Here is a 17,198-nt window from a genome sequence, read left to right on the forward strand (position 1 = left end):
AAGGACCATTATGATCATCTAGTCTGACTTCCTGTGAAACAGGTCCAGGAACCTCACCCAGTAATCTTGGAATCAAGCCCACAACTTCTGTTTCAGCTACAACATAGCTTTCAGCTACACTGGACAAAACTACTGTAGGCAACAAGCCTTTATTTTCAGGGAGATGGACTGGATATCTCCTAGGATAACACAGACCTGTTTAACTATGGCATCTTCAGTTGTGATCAGGAAGATTATGTACAAACATATTTGAGAGCTTGAAGAAGATAAAATAAACCTCACCTGACATAATTAAACTCATGCAAAAGTATTCCTGGTACCTCAAGTACATATTTTATTTTTACCACACAGTAATGATCAATAATGCAGAAATAATTTTCTCTTCAGATTTTTGTAACGTATCTTTTATACTAAACTTGGGTACAATTAAAATTAAACACAAAACTTAACGTTTAATCCACTTCAAACTGTTGCATATACTGTAGTTCAGAAGACACTATATTTCAATGGTCCTCTGTGGTTCAAATGGCAGTCGAAGGGTCTCTACAAATATATATGTTCATAACACAAAACAGATGGAGCATTTTCCTAGACATTTGAACATATCAGTTCATTAGACTCAGACATGTTTAAGTCAACACTGGTCTTTGATTTCTTTCTGGTAAGCTTTGCCCCAGATTTCAGGTACTTCTCCTTACTATGAATAACTTGGATATATTGATCATTGCTGCTGGTTTGCTGATCACTGCTGGATCCAATGGAAATGGAATCAGATTCTGTTAAAGATTGTTCAAGCTTATGCTTGGGTTTAGGTTTCACATGATGCTCTGGATAGTGCTGATCAAGTTCAACATGTTTCTGGTGTGACCTTTTGTGGGAATGTGGAGGCCTATTTAGTTCTAGCTCAACGCCATCATCCCAAGATTTGTAGTGTGCTTTGGTTAGATCCTTGCTGGTAAGGATTTGACTGTCAACACGTTCACCAATGTAAAATCGGGGAGCTGGGTGAAGATCTGAGAGTGAGCGTGGACGGTAGGATCTGTTTATCAAGTCTCTCCTTAATTCCTCCTCCTCTTCCTCTTCATTGAAGTGAGGGGAGTATGTCCTGTGTGGTGTTCGAACCACATATCTTCTGATGTTCCTTGGATATAATTCAACTATATCTCCTGACTCCTCCATTCTGAAATGCCTTGGGAGCCGGGAAGTGGAACGGAGAAGCTTTTTGCGGGATTCATGTTCGTTAACAATAAAATACCTTGTGGCTTGTGCTTTGCGTCCCACAAAAGCTGGTGCTCCTCCCCCAAAAACATCTGGATTTACTTGTCGGATACCTTTCCGAAAGAGAGGCTCAGAATGAACGTCTTCAACACGCTTCTTGAAAGTCACAGGAGTGTAGGGCTTTGTTTTACAGAGCTCACTTGCACTTCCATATACAACACTTGGATACCTTTTTAAAAAAAAGGAATTAACATATTTATCCCCATAATAGTCCTGGAATAAAGGGAAATAGTCTGACCATATTTTAAACAGATGGGGAAACTGAGGCACAGAGATTTAGGGCCAGGTTGTGACCCCCTTACTTACTCAAAAGAGTCTTACTAGAGTCAAAGAGGCTACTCGTGAGCAAGTGATCTCCACTATGAGTTTGGTTCATAAACTGGCCCAAGATCACAGAAGAAGTTTGTGGCAGAGCAAGAAATCCAGCTAAGACCATCTTAAGCAACAATCCAATGCCTTAACCACAAAGCCTTTCAAAATATGTAACTCAGTGGCTGCTCCTTAGAGAATCCTCTGACATGTTGCTTTGCATGTACTATATTTGTCAAATTCATGAAAAGAATATCCTATTTAAGTTGCTTTTTTAATGTAGTGTAATTTGGAAGTTTTTATCTTTAAACGTGTAGGGACTTTATAAACTGTATCTGCTCAAAAGTACTATAATCCACTCCAGCAATCAAAGGTGATCTCCACTATTCTGCAGTATCCTGAAAAGTGCCTGTGAGCAAAGCTGCTTTTAAAAACTACTCTGTCAACTTATTGTTAATGGCAGAGTTAGTTTGGATACACATTTTGTAATTAAAAACAAGTATTTCATGGAAATATTGAAATATGCTGCGTTTCAGAATTAGGAGGCAGCCTCACCTGTTTGCAACATGCTCAATTCTACGCTTCTGTATGCTAGGAACAGAGGGAGTTGGCGTTAAGGGGGTTGGAGTTATATTCACTGGCCTAGCAACATCAGCTTGGGGTACGGATTGTGAGATTGTTTGTATTCTGCTGCCTTTGGTCACTGGAGATTCAAAATTCAAGACATTGCCATTCTTTCGGGGTGTTGATGACCGAGCTGAGGACTCCTGACTGGTGAGGTCACTTTCCTGTTCTGGTCTTTTGTCATTTCCCTCTAGATTCTGGATTCTGGCTAGAAAACACAGAACGGGATTGTTACTGGAGCTGTCAGACCTTTAAGAAGGAAAAAAGCATTGGCTCAACTTCAGCCTGCAGTAAATGGATGCCACACCCATGGAATCCTCTGGGAAAATTCAGTGGGAACAAACAGTGGGATAGAGCACTGAGATGGTGTGGGGATGGGAGTCGGTATTAAAAACCTGGGTGCACAATGCATATCAGGTGCTTGTTGATCAGAAAATTGTTGAAAGTGGCAAAAGTATTGTAAATTGCACTGATTTGGCATTCAGTAGGTGTACAAAATTAGTGTAACTTACATACCAAATCCATGAAATAAGGTATTACAGGAAAAGAAACCAACTGGAAGATGGAAGATAAGGCAGTCTCTTTCCAAAAACAACAGTTGAACTTATATTGCACCATTACCAACAGCAACTGGGCCAAATTCAGCTCTGATGTAAGTGGGCAAAGCTTCCATCTACTTCAATGGCAGTTGCACCCACCAATGCCAAGAGCTGAATTTACCCCCTCTCATCAGACGAAACCATATTAGTATAATTTACCATATACTACACATTGTAAAATATTACTGTATACTACATTGTATATTACAAATAATATGCTTTACTGCATACTACATTCCTACTTCTTGACCCAATGAGTAACAATTATGTCTCTGTTGGATTTGGCACAGTAAGAAATTATTTTTAATGAGGGATTTCATGAATGTAGAGGTTTGAACATGATAAGCATTCTTACACAGTAATAAGTAGATAAAGAAATAAACTTTAAAGAAGTAAATAAAGTAGAAACTGAACATTCCATCTAGATTTAAATTCTTGTGCTTGTCTATTGCTAGTAATTCATGCAAGCAGAGATGCAATTATCCTTACATGTTTACACTATATATGCCAGATTCTACTCTCATTACCTCAATGTCAATCCATAGAAATTCGATTGAAGTCAATGAGTTACTACAGATTGATACTAGTGTAAATGAGAGCAGAATCTGGTCCCATCATTTTAATTTGATTAGAAATCCTACAGCCTTTAGAAGCTCTTTAGAAAGATTCACATTTCACTTATTATCAGATGTAAAATGTATTATCATTTCCTCATATCATAATCACCTCATAGAATAAAAACAATACAGTCCATGCTAGGCTAATGCTAACACTGACAGTAGAAGAAATAGGTCTATACAGCAGACAATATAATTTCTTTTGTACCCGCTGTCCATATGAGAGATCAAAATGACAGTAAGTTGCCAAATTCTTTATGTACAGATATATTTATAAAAGCTCCCAACTTACCTACTGCCATCTGAACCACCTTTTTCTTGTCTTCCGTTCTTTCCTAAAACGTGTATATACAGGGATGAGTAACCAGTAGTTTGTTATGAATAACTATAGTTTGTATGTTCGAAAGCAAACTAATTAGCAAATAAGGGGTATGAACACAAGATTTTCTGTTGCAAAACACTGAAATCAACTTTAGAATTTTAATTAAAGCTAGTGCTTTGTGAAAAACTATCAAGAAGTGTGTAATAAATACTTTCATTTAGTACTTACAGTTTGGATCTGCATTCTCAGTTGACTGTTGGTGAATTTTAATGACCTTGCAATACTCTGCAGGTAATAAATGAGCATGCTAGAATAAAGGAACACAGGGCTGTCTATGAATCACATTTAAAACGTTCTTAGCAGTTTTCTTTCAGAAAGGCTCATGTGTCATAGAAATGGAACAAGATTTTAATTAATCTCCAGCATTTTCCTTTGCACTGGGACAGAGAGGTAAAAGTCAAACAAGCTTTTTGAAAGTCAAACAAACAATTCATTGGAGTTTCACAGGTTAACCAATAGGTGAGATTAAAAATTACATTTTCAGCAGACATTCCCAATTGTGCATGCATTATTTGCACGTGCAAAAAAAACCCTCCCTGCTGTTTAACATATTTAGGGTTAGATGGATCTCCTCTGATTCACACCAGCTGAGAATCTGGACCTTCATTTTGAGTACTGCAAACAGAAACAAAGTAATACACATTGAGGCATTCACTCCCTCCCCACTTGTTTTTTAGCTTTGAAAATTAAGTTCTTTTGTGGAGGTGGGTAGAATGTAGCAGCAGCTTTGAAGACAACATACAAATATAGTAGGTTTGTCTGTTTGACACACAATGCAGCTTAGTGTTACATAATGCTTCTGCATATTGTGAAGTGTTTGCTATGTAACGTCTCTTTCTCATCTCAACATCTATCTCACCCTCTTTGGAGAATGCGTGTGTGTGTGTGTGTGTGTGTGTGTGTGTGTGGGGGGGGGGGGGGGCGTTTTATTGTTATTTTTTATGAATATCATATACACCTCAGTTTACCTGCTTGATGTTATCCTGCCTGACTGCATAGAGTTAAATGAAAAGAGGATGTTAGGTGGAAGCTAACAGGAACCAAAACTATGACAGAGATAAGGTACAAAGGATCTTTAAGGGAACAATGGTAGAGTTATTAATTGGGAAATGCCCATCTGCCCAGCTCAAACTTAATGTTTTCCAGGCCTGATCACAGGAGTGTAGCCAGAACTGATTTTTTGGCAGGGCCTGTGGTTGACACAGGTGGGCATCAGTTCGACCGGCCGAAAAACAAGCACTTCCCGAACTTCTGGCTTCCGGCCACATGACCAATAGCCGGAAGCTCGGGAAGGACAGCCGAGAAACCAAGATGCCCGATGCTCCAGTTGCCAAGGTAGCTTAAGTGGAGCATCAGCAAGCGGAACTTCTGCAACTGATTGGGTGGGCCTGCTTTCAAAGTGGGTGGGCCACGGCCTACCCAGGCCCACCCGTAGCTACGCCACTGCCTGATCACTGGAAATGAACATAAAGGAGAAAAGTGAATCTGGGCTGAATGCTATTTTGTGAAAGTGATGTATCCTTCAAACAGCTCAAAATAAATCTCAGCTCCCAGACGTGATTATTTAAGGAATGGCATGGGTAGGACTTCGAGTGGAGAGACTGCAGAAAGTTATATTAAATTAATACTTGAGAGCAGGCCTTAATAATTGATTTACCCTGTCAGTAATCAGGATGATTGAATAGCTTCTGTAGCTGACAGATTGAGCCCTGTGTGCAGTCAGACATTGAACTACTGACCAATAATAAACAGAAAATTGGTTTCTGAGTCACTCCTGAGAGAGAAATAGGGTTCTGGAAAGCTCACCATGGAACTATATTAGGCCAAGCCTGGACTGCATGTAATAACCTTACTGAACAATGGGAGGGCAAACCCAGCATTCCAGGTGGTTGGCAAGAGGTGTCAGCTTTGTCTCAGGCACTTAACTATCCTTACTGGTCTTTGCTGTAAAGGGCTGTCGTGCCAGGTCTTTCTTGTTGCTTAAATTAAAGACAAACATAGATTGGCTCATATGAATCTGAAAATCAAATGGCCATATCATGCCATCAAATATTTAATGGGACTCACTCCAATGAAAGCAGTGGAAGAAGGAAGTGTTTGTCTTAAACATCTGAGGTCATGCTTTAAGCATGCCTTGCTCCTGCTCCCGACTGATCCCTAATCTATACATCCAACAAGAGCTCCAACTGGTTTTATAAAATTACTGTTGCACAATATTTTTCTCCCATTAAGATTTGACTGTTTACACAGAGGTACAGTACTAGTACAGAGGAATATCGCTATGAAATGTAAAATACTTACAAGAGAAGTAATAATGCAGGGAGGACAACTACAGGGCTGCTGATATAATTAATCACGGTGTTGAACCATACAGGAAAATCAGCTTTAATTGTTTCAGACACAATATCATATATTTTCTCTTGTCCACTAAGGGGGAAAAAGTTAAATTGAACTCTAAGAAAATTCTCAGTATTTATCATTTGAAAGTAGTATTGCACTGAATAAAGCATATTTTTTATGCAAGACCATTATGACTAATCCATTGAAATCAATGGAAAAATTGATCGGATCAATCTATTTTTAAAATATGGCCAGAATTTTCAAGTGTTCACCAATTTTGGGTGCCTCAGTTTGTGGGTGTCTGACTTGTTTTTGATGTTCAGAGATGCTGTGATTTGTAGTAGTTACATTACATCATGCAAACATATGACAACTGAACTATGCAGATAATGACAAAATGCCTGCAGTTGATAAAGCAGACGAAAAGACTAGGCTCACATACCAATGTACATTCAGGTAGCTTAACATCATTTTATATCTGAACTAGAAATTTTTGTCATAATGAGGACACCATATCTAGTCCCAAATTAACAACTTCTATTTATCAGTCTGTTTAATTTATTGAGACAAAGGAACTAACAACTCTCTACAGTTATTATTTTAGTACAACTCACCTAAATGGACCACAGCTCAAAGACGGTTTATATCGGGCAATTGCAAAAATAGTTGGTAACATGCACAAGAATAGCATAAACAGCAACATAGCCAAGTAGAAGTTATTAGATCTGCAAGAAAACATAACTTTTTTCACGTTGTATTAACAACACAGACAATCAGAGGCAATGTGCAGGATACAAACCCATGTCAACCTGTGTGCAAGAGCCACACTTCTGACACATTAATATTGTTTTCCGTTTTGGTGAGGAAATAAATCTGGGCAGTTTGCAGACACTGACTTTGTGCGGACTCTTAATGATCAACATTCTAGTTGCTGGATTCTCCAGATATCACTTATACAGACAGATAACTATTTATAGTATCCATGCTGAAAACATTGAGGTTGCTTCCAAGTTTTGTTTAAAAAATAAATATCAAGATTTGGTTCTTCATTTATTTTTAGATCTTAAGAACATGTTATTTTTGACATTTTAAAAAATTTGAAAAAAAAATCCTTAATTATTTACCTTTTGGCAAAAAATTGAGGTATTCCTGAGAAAAATGTAACAAGGCTAACACTGTTGTGTAACTTAAAGTACAGTAGTTGATACTTCATTATATACAAAGTAATACTAAGGCAGAGATTTTGCAAACACTTACTTGCATGATTGAATTCAATGACAGATAAGAGTATGATTTTTTTTTTTTGCGCAATGTTTCTACACCCACAAAAGCGCTAGTGTGTGGACAGTTATATTGGTGTAAAAAGTGCTTTTACTTGTATAGCTTATTTTACTCTGGAAATCAGTATAAGCTGTACAGCAAAAGCACTTTTTTGATGGTATAAGCTGTATCTATTCTACTCTATAAACTGGATACTTCATATGATTTACTTTTACAGGTTCTGATTCAAACCTCAACAAGCATCTAATAACTACTTATGATCACTACTGACTTTGACCGTGACCTAGAAGCGAAAGGTTCTGTGTACAATCACAAATCCCAGACAAACAGCTTCCTTTATGTCCTTGTGATGCATGTTCTTTCGCTAATTCTCTCCAATACAACCCTGCTTTCTACTGCCCTCTGTTCACTAACTGTATTTTCCTTTACAGATTTTTGCTGAAGGTCTCAAAGTTAATATATTAAATCCACTTTTATTTTCCATTTTCAGAATTCAAGGCCACTCATTTCATTTACACCAGATAATACATTTCTTCTCCCTACATTATATACTGTCTTTATTTGAACTAACCTTGAAGCTCTGAAAACCTGCTGATGTGGTACGTTACATGTTAACACAGCCCAGCTCCTCAGGTACATCAGCCCAATTAACTTCAGAACATTGAATGCTGGGAGGCAGGGTGAAAAAAAGGCTCCCATCCTAGAAAGAAATATGTAATTTCAAAGTAATTAACATCACTCCAATCAATTTTAGTTATGTTACAATATAGTATATATGAGTAATTCTAAACAACCTGTCGTGTTGTATCAGTGTGATTCTGTTAATATAATAATCATGCAATGCTCCTTTACTAAACTCCTATTTGGATATATGGTGAGTTTGAGGTTTGGGTAATAAATTACCTTGGTAACCAACCAAGGACAAGAAAAATGTGTATATAGTACATACCAAATCATTCCTTGGTTGTAGACCAAATGTAGCACATTCTCTGCAATTTTGAATTCTCCATATTCTGGCTACAAGAAATACAGAGAATGGTGAACAACTTGTTTCAATATTTTTATATCTACTACCTAAATATTAGCTGCTACAAATTCATGGACTAGATTGCACTCTGAAATCTCCTGTGTAAGTACTGCACTTTTGACACATAGTAAGCACACAGTTGAACCAACCATTGGGGTAGGAGACACTCAAATGAGCTAATTGCTCTCCACGCCACTCTTTAAACTAGCTGCTAAAGTCAAAGACTGTATATCAGGATTTCATGCCAACAGCTGCTCCCTAGCCACACATTACTCACAGTGACCTTCATTTTTAGGGATTGTGTGCTTCTAGTTATTGTCTTGTGCCTAACTTGATATATCATGGGGCATTGTCATAGCTGGAGAGGAAGTTAGAAGCCACCCATTCTCTCCATTTTCAAAAGGTCACTGTATTGGTCATCTTTGACTGTGGAACTGATCCATCATCTCATTATGAGGAAGATGTGGGAGTCTGTGCCTTGGCCACCACTGGTAGTGATCTTGAAGTAATCTCACTGTTTGTTCTGTTCCCTCCAATTTAAATTCAGCCTATTACACCCTTAGGGTAAGCTACACTTCCATCTCCGGGTGTGATTCTCAGCTCAAGGAGACTTATTCAAGCTAGGTCAGGGTGCAGCCAAAGCAACGTGAGTGGCAGGAGGGGCTAGTCTCCTTGAGTACCTAACTTAGCATCTCTGATGGGCACACACTTGGGGTGGCTAGCACCTCCTGCTGCCACGGCCATGTTCTATTTTTGGTGTGCTAGCTTAGGCTAGTATTTAGCAAGTATCGCACTCCCATCTTGAAATGGAAACACACATTGAGGCTTGCTGTGCCCATATAGATAACCTAACTGTTGCCAGAGAAACTCGAGGGCCTTAAGGGACAGACTTAGTCTGTCCAATTTTCACCACCTTATTTCAGACTGATTTTTATTCAAATCAAAGCCTGTACTTACAAACTTGCTTTCCAGATCCCAGCACCAGCAGTCACTCAAGTATCGGACAAATAGTCCACGGAAAAAGTCTATTAGCAGAATGCTTGCCACTGTGAAAATCATGTCGATAATTGACAGCTTCAACATTTCCTGAAACATAGTTTGTGCCAAGATATTGAGTCATGTTCAAAGCAAAGGATTTGCATAAAGCTCTGGACATATTTGCACTTGACTCATGCTTACAATCCTGATGTAACATGACCTGAATGCATAATGTACCCTTCACTGAGTTTTTCCTGCTTTAATGTTTTTTTTACATGTTTCTGTTTCAGGAAGGGCAAATGTCTGGTGCCAGTGTTCATTAAGCTGCTTATTGCTTGCATCAGATAAAGTACCGGTCATAGTGGCTTAGTATGTTCTTTTTAATGACTCAATCTGTCTGTTCGGAAAGGTTATCTTTATTAACTAACAAAGAAAGTTTCTTACTTTTGCTGTGGCAGTCATGCTTCTAGATTTATTGTACATGATTGTTTTCATGCATTTTTGGTTAGTGCTGAGAAATATAGTCTCTTAATACCAAGAGCATAACCAATAAAGATAAGATCACAGTGCTCTGAAAGAGACACACTGGATTTATTTATTATTATAACTTATGTTTAGGAGCGGCTATCCAAGGTTCATGGAACTTTAATAGAGTCTTAAAAATACACAATTCAAACAAATAATTAAACAAGAAAACTCCAGCCCCAAACAATTCTGGCCCATATATATATATATATATATATATATATATATATATATATATTTTTTTTTAAAAGTCAACTGACTATAAATAAGTACCTCCTTCCTCTAAGAACTCCAATCGTCCAAATCTTTCAACTGTCCCCAAACACGAGATAATATATAGAATCTGGAGGGTGTAGTTACACCAAACTGGCACGGTGACACACTATGACATGAATATTCTCCTCACCCTACAAGAGTGCAGGTCCTAATGATTTCAATGGAAGCTGCATACATATAGGGCAAAGAGAATATCAGAATAGAGATCTGCTAGACAAATCCAGAAGGAGGGTTTTGCCCCAGACGATTAAACCAGACTACAGAATAATAATAATTTTCTTTTTTTTTAAATAAAGAGTTCCTGCTTGATTAACAGGATTTGTTGGGGAAGAGTCAACATGGCTTTTGTAAAGGGAAATCATGTCAACATTAATTTATTAGAATCCATTTAGGGAGTCAACAAAACTGTGGACAAGGGTGATCCAGTGGATATAGTGTACTTGCACTTTCAGAATGCCTTTGACAAGGTCCCTCACCAAAAGGCCCTTAAGGAAAATAAGCAATCATGGGATAAGGAGGAAGACCCTCTCATGGATCAGTAACTCATTAAAAGACAGGAAACAAACGGTAGGAATAAATGATCAGTTTTCAAAATGGAGAGAGGTTAATAGTAGTGTCCCCCAGGGATCTGTACTGGGACCAGTACTGTTCAACATATTAATAAATTATCTGGAAAAAGGGGTGAACAGTGAGGTGGCAAAGTTTGCAAAATTACTCAAGATAGTTAAATCCAAAACAGACTGCAAAGAGTTACACAAAGGGATCCCACAAAACTGGGTGATTAGGCAACAACATGGCAGATGAAATTCAGTGTTGATAAATGCAAAATAACGCACATTGGAAAACATAATCCCAACTATACATACAAAAGGATGGGGTCTAAATTAGATGTTACCACTCAAGAGAGAGATCTTGAAGACATTGTGGATAGTTCTCTGAAAACATCTGCTCAATGTGCAGCGGCAGTCAAAAAAGATAACAGAATGTTAGGAAACATTGGGAAAGCGAGAGATAAGACAGAAAATATCACAGTGCCTACATATAAATCCATGGTGCGCCCACACCTGGAATACTGCCGTTCTGGTTGCTCCATTTCAATAAAAGATGTATTAGAATTGGACAAGGCACAGAAAAGGGCAACAAAAATGATTAAGGGTATGGAACAGATTTCATATGAGGAGAAATTAATAAGACTGGGACCATAGGCGTGCACACGGGGTGTGCCCAGGCATACCCTAATACAGGGGTATCATACTTACCTTTTTTATCCGTCCCGTGATTCTTTTTTGACGTGGCCCATGGCGCCATCTCGCTGTGTTTAAAGCTGCCGCCGAAAGAGCGAAGGGCGCGCGATCCTTCGGTGGACGGAGCTGCGAGATGGGATTTGCCGCCAAAATATCCTCTTTCACCTCATTTCTCAGCGGAGACTATGACGCGGCGGGAATTCTGCCAGCAGGTAATTCAAATGTTGCCCGCCGGCGGAATTGAGTTTGACACCTCTGATAAAGATTCTCTGGGTGCACACCCTAAGGAAAATCCCTGGGTGCACACTCTAAGGAAATGTGCTGCGCACGCCTATGACTGGGACTGTTCAACTTAGAAAAGAGACAACTAAGGGGGATATGACAGAGGTCTATTAAATCATGAATAGGGTGGAGAAAGTGAGTAAGGCAGTGTTATTTACCCCTACACAATACAAGAACCAGGGGTCACCTGATGAAATTAATGGGCAGCAGGTTTAAAACAAACAAAAGGAAGTACTTCTTCACACAACACGCAGTCAGCCTGTGGAACTCGTTGACACACTCGTTTTACTTTTTTATTTATTTAGAATCTTGAAAATAAGCGGCCATGGTTACCTGGGGTTTTCTCTGAGATGTTCTTACTCATTCCAGCTCCTACTGAAGTCTCTCTCTCAGGCACCCAGCAGGGCTGCAAAGACCGGAAAAGGAATAGCCCTGCCGTGACGCCACCCAGCCACCCTGGATTGCTGTGGTGATTACATGAGCAGAGGGACTCATGCTTCTTTGCTGCACTCAGTGATTTCCTGCTTGGATGAAAGAGCGCCCATTCTGTACCCCCGCACTTGTGCACACTAATTGGTTAAGTCAAGTCTGATTCAACAGCTGGATTTGCTGTCTTTGAATCTGGCATATAAATAGTCGGTTAGGTGAGCTGTCATTGTTTAAGGGCAGTCGTTCTAGTGGGTGAGCCAAACCGGAGGCTTGGCCAGAGAGAAACAACAGGTACTACTTATTTTAGATCCACATCACTCTGCATATTCTTAGTTCTGGCCTTGATAAGGTCTCTGGAAAGGAATATAACTCCACCTGATTTTTAATTTGGTAGCAAGGCAAAGCAGCATATTTGGTCTATTTTTCTGAATAGGAGAAAAGGGACTTACCTGACCAACGTATGTTTCCCAGCACTGATCCTTCTGACTTTGCATGTTGTAGTGATAGAAAGCTGTCTTATTAACCAGCATGACAGGTATTGTATAGTTCTGAGTATGACTCTTTTCCATAACCAATGTGCTGTTTCTCCTAATTCTTATATCAGGGACAGTGGTAGATAAGTTGTCTTCTTCGGGAAGGGTTCTAGTGGCTAAGAAAGTGGTGGAATCTATCCAGTTATTTGTACTGCTGTTAGCTTCAGCTTCCTGAAAGAACAGAACAGGAGTTTAATCTAAGTGTCTAAGTGCTACATTGTCAGTTCTGGTCTCCATCTGCCTGCAAAACCATGCAGATGTCCATGTATCCAAAGCTGCAATGGCGCCCATTTAATGCGCTCAGCCATCTAATTTCATGGATGAGTTAGGTGGCTAGGCACCCAATTTCCTGATTTGTATGTGCAAATGATCAACTAGTTTTGCAGGCACAAAACTGGAAGTTGATTTTAAGACCATGTTGAAATATTTGATCTAAAATGGTGACCTATTTTAGTAAAGTAGTTAAATGATGCACAGCACGGCTATTATTTATCAGCATCCTGATGGATCTGAATTTTCTAGCTGACTGCAAAGATTCATAAATGAATATCGGAACTGATCTTCTAATTAGAGTTTCACTATACTTTAATAAGTATATTTTGCTTCCAAACAAATTTATCTTGGACTTTATATGTGCCACAATAAATGAAAGAGTTGTGTGTGTAAAGTTAGCTAGTTTTAAGACTCATAATAATACCAGCAATACTTACAATGACACTCATGCTGTCCACTTTATCCAGAAGAGCAATGATTAAACTATAGAGGTTTCCTAGGTATAAAACAAGAACCCTGAAAAACAACAAGCATGGTTGTTATATATGGGACACAGACATCCAGCACGGTTATTCTGAAGACTTCTAACTCATGTTCTACATTGGCTGAAGTAAAATGTGAGATCAGAACATTCCTTCCCTCCCACAAAACAAAACAAAACACAAAAAACCCACAAAACAGAACAAATATTGCTTTCCTACTTAATATGTCGTGTACCTGGCAAGCTGAAAGCGAAGAGTGGTTCTAGGGTGATACATCTCAAGTGCTGCCACAAGTTCAAATGCAGAGGGTGCAATCATAGTAATTAGTGAAACAACAACACTCACCTACAGAACAGAAAGACAGTCAGGCTTTATGATGCTTTTTCCATAGACCTCCTTTGGTACTTGAAGAATTCTTTGATTGCTGATTGAAATCTTGATCAGGCACTAGAAATGCTTAGTGGTGATTGTGCAATTCAGAAAATTCTACTTCCAAATGCGTCATTGACAAGAGTAATGACATTTGTGACCCAGAGCACTAGATCTGGAATATTGCTAGGAAGCCTCCCACCTTAGTAACTACATTTTATGCTATTATAAAACTATTACTTTTATATCTACAATAAGAAACCTGAAGATAATGTCCTTCTCTGATCTCACCCGTCTCACTGCTTGTAAAAGGAAATATTCACAGATCCTCCTCCATCTTTCTGTTGAAGTCAGTTGCTATCCTCAAGCTGATGCTTTTCAAATAGTTATCACTCATGGGCCGGAGTCTCCTTCGCTCTTATGTGAGTGCACAAAGAGCTTCCTCCTTCTGTGGCCCATGTAAGTGCCAAGTAGAACTGCAGGCCCTGCACCCAGCGAAACTGTTGCATCCCCTCTCCCAGTGTGGCCACTAAGAACCCCTTGCTGCACAGCGGAGGTGATGATTGTGCAGGGGATCCATGTAGCTGAAGCTCCACCCCCATTTCTCCCTGACCTATTCCCTACTCTAAAACTCCAGTGTCATTGACCCTTGCAGAATTGCACTCCATGACACATAGGAAGTGCACACTTCTTTTGTGGGTCTCCTCTAAAGCCCTGATTCTCTTTACTCCCAGGAGTAATCTCATGGCTCCTCTATACCCATTGAGGGGCTGCTGGGCAGGGTTTGGCCCTAGACTATGGATGGATATCAGCAAAATCAATCATCATCTGTAACCACCCAAGAGGCTTGTGAAACCTTTGCTGAACACAAAACTCTAACCAGAATACACAGCTACAGCCTGTCATCCTGTGTCCAACAAAGAGGTACAATACAGCTGACATACCTCATTTTTTTCCCAAAGTGTCAATTCCTTTTTAGTACGCTCTAACTTTTGGGATCGATCCACCACAAAGTAAATGATGTAAATACTTCCCGCGAGTGAGAGAAGCACAAGGATGTTTGCAATAATCCTTAAGCATATTGTCACAGCCCTGGAAAAGAATCACACAACAAATGCTATAGATGGGTCATCTTGCATAAGTAGGTGTTTTCTGCATTTTTTTAAGGTCATAAAACAAACAGGTCAGTATTGCGTTATCTGCATTTAAACAGTGGTTTTGAAAATATCCTCAGCCATGTATACATACAGGTTTTTGCTTTTCTTCTTTTCCTGCTCTTCCAATATAGCTTCCTTGAAAGAAACACAGCATTACCATTTTAGCAGCTTCCAGTAAAAGCAATAAACATTTCCGCTACCCGTTACGAACCATAAAAGTGAAAATGGCCATATCCTGCACTGCATTAGGGAACAGCTGACATACGCTTCTGTGCTTCTTGACTTAATAAGAATACTGCATGCTGCAGGTTTGTGCAGTGAAGGAGATTTGGAGGGAGCAAAGACATTAATAACTTTATTGTCCTCTTTTTCTTGGCCTATGCTATAGTCTCTCTTTCTAGATATGTCCTCATCCTGTTCTATGATTCACGAATGTGGACCTGTGGGTTGTGTTGTCACATTAGTTTCTATAGGAAAGCAGACGGAGGTCCCCACTAGTGGATATTAATGCAGGATAGGAGCCTTAGATTATGAGCTGTTCACAGTGAAAGGACATCATCTGTGTGAGACAAACTGGGTGAGCTAATAGCTTTTACTGGACCAACTTCTGTTGGTGAGAGTGACAAGCTTTTGAACTTACCTTCAGAATAGTTCTGTGTAGCTCAAAAGCACGTCTCATGCACCAACAATAGTTGATCCAATAAAAGATATTATCTCACCCGCCTTGTTTCTCTAATATTCTTGGACCAACACAGCTACAACAATACTGCATACATCACTTGTGTGTTTCCCAGAAGGCACATAACAGCCACATGTAGATGTTACAAAATAAAAACATCACTATAAGTCACCCCAGTGTTTGAGATTAAAATCAAATTATTTATTGGTTTGTCCTAGACAATTTGGAGTCATTTGGACAAAGAGCTTTTAGTGATGATGTGCCAAGGTTATGGAATCAATTACTTCTGGATATTAGGAAAGCTGTGTCTGTTTTTTAAAATCTAAATGGAAAACGTTCATGTTTAATGCAGCTTTTAATGTTGATCTGGTTATAAAATGCCTCTGAACTATTTTGGTGAAGGCACAATGTAAATGTATATTATCAGGATATGAAAAGGATCCTGATTCAAAGATTCATTAGAGTTGCACCAAGCATGAATTTGTCTCAAGGTTTCTAATTCCAAATAACACACATAACAATGGGGATTAAATGTCTCATTTTAAAAATAAGATGTCAGTGTTGGAACATCATACAATAAATGAAATGACACTGTTGACAAAATGTCACATGACAAAGTGATATGAGCCTCTAATTTACATATCACGCCTTTTGACCATAACTCATGTTATCAGTGAAGATCGGACACGCAGATCAAGAGTCTGACACAACCGTAAGAGATTTGGTACAAGCCTTCTGCTAGCTAATCAGAGTCAGAAACAAACACAATGCACAGCAGGAAAGAAACAATATATAATGGAATGGTTGAAAAAACATTCTGCTATTTAGAAAGCAATAGACCTAAACTATACTTTTGTTCAGAGACTAGTTGCTTACCCTGATACTATTAACTATTGCAGCAGCTTTGCTCTCTGCAGCCTCTGGATTTCCTATTAAATAGTCCCAAGCACAGAAGACTCTCCAGCAGAAAGTATAGTTTTCATCAGAGGCACTTGCTAAACTCATTCTCGAGTTCTTTGCCATTCTGTAAAAGAACAGTGATAATAAATGCTAACTGTTGTAAATGTGTGATGGTTTATGTGATGTGAATTGGCTCACAGGTGTCTATACCACAAAATACGACCAAAATTGGAATCAACTGTTCTCTTTGTTGGCAGTCTCAATAGAGAAGCTAAGACCAGGGAAAGATACAGAGACTGAACTACTCCTTGTCCCTAGGAATGCACACTCTAGTCCAGAGTTGATGCACATTGGTTGGATAGTATGGGGAAATGTGCAGTGCTGCCTGTGTCTGATAGAAGACTTCAGCCTCAAGGGCTGTCCATCTAATACCTTTCACCAGACTAAATTCACTTTTAAAATCTCTGTGTAGGATCCGATTAGAGGAAAGGCATCAGAGCAATGTAAAATCATCATTACTATGATCAGAAGGTAGCCTGGGAAACATGTGATGATCTTGCACAGGATCAATGGCTATCTATTATTATGAATCCAGATAACAATAGTGATGGCAC

At 39.0% G+C, this 17,198-nt stretch overlaps 1 protein-coding gene across 1 annotated transcript in view; it reads right to left on the reverse strand.

Moving 5' to 3' along the window:
• Nucleotides 1-318: 318 nt before the first annotated feature.
• Nucleotides 319-17,198, reverse strand: part of TMC3 (transmembrane channel like 3) — a 28,830-nt gene continuing 11,950 nt past the window's right edge. Inside the window, exons 8-22 of the mRNA XM_067556062.1 lie at nt 16,561-16,708; nt 15,097-15,140; nt 14,793-14,940; nt 13,715-13,824; nt 13,435-13,513; nt 12,641-12,895; nt 9,415-9,543; nt 8,380-8,447; nt 8,002-8,130; nt 6,764-6,874; nt 6,111-6,236; nt 3,978-4,056; nt 3,720-3,762; nt 2,143-2,419; nt 319-1,447 (exon numbers count right to left, since the gene is read on the reverse strand). Of these exons, the coding sequence (XP_067412163.1) occupies nt 589-1,447; nt 2,143-2,419; nt 3,720-3,762; nt 3,978-4,056; nt 6,111-6,236; nt 6,764-6,874; nt 8,002-8,130; nt 8,380-8,447; nt 9,415-9,543; nt 12,641-12,895; nt 13,435-13,513; nt 13,715-13,824; nt 14,793-14,940; nt 15,097-15,140; nt 16,561-16,708 (2,605 nt within the window). The 3' untranslated portion in view covers nt 319-588. The remainder of the gene's footprint in view (nt 1,448-2,142; nt 2,420-3,719; nt 3,763-3,977; nt 4,057-6,110; nt 6,237-6,763; nt 6,875-8,001; nt 8,131-8,379; nt 8,448-9,414; nt 9,544-12,640; nt 12,896-13,434; nt 13,514-13,714; nt 13,825-14,792; nt 14,941-15,096; nt 15,141-16,560; nt 16,709-17,198) is intronic.

This window comes from Emydura macquarii, unplaced genomic scaffold, assembly GCF_026122565.2.
Source record: "Emydura macquarii macquarii isolate MOO-44397 ecotype Brisbane River unplaced genomic scaffold, CSIRO-AGI_Emac_v2 contig_1644, whole genome shotgun sequence".
NCBI lineage: Eukaryota > Metazoa > Chordata > Testudines > Chelidae > Emydura > Emydura macquarii.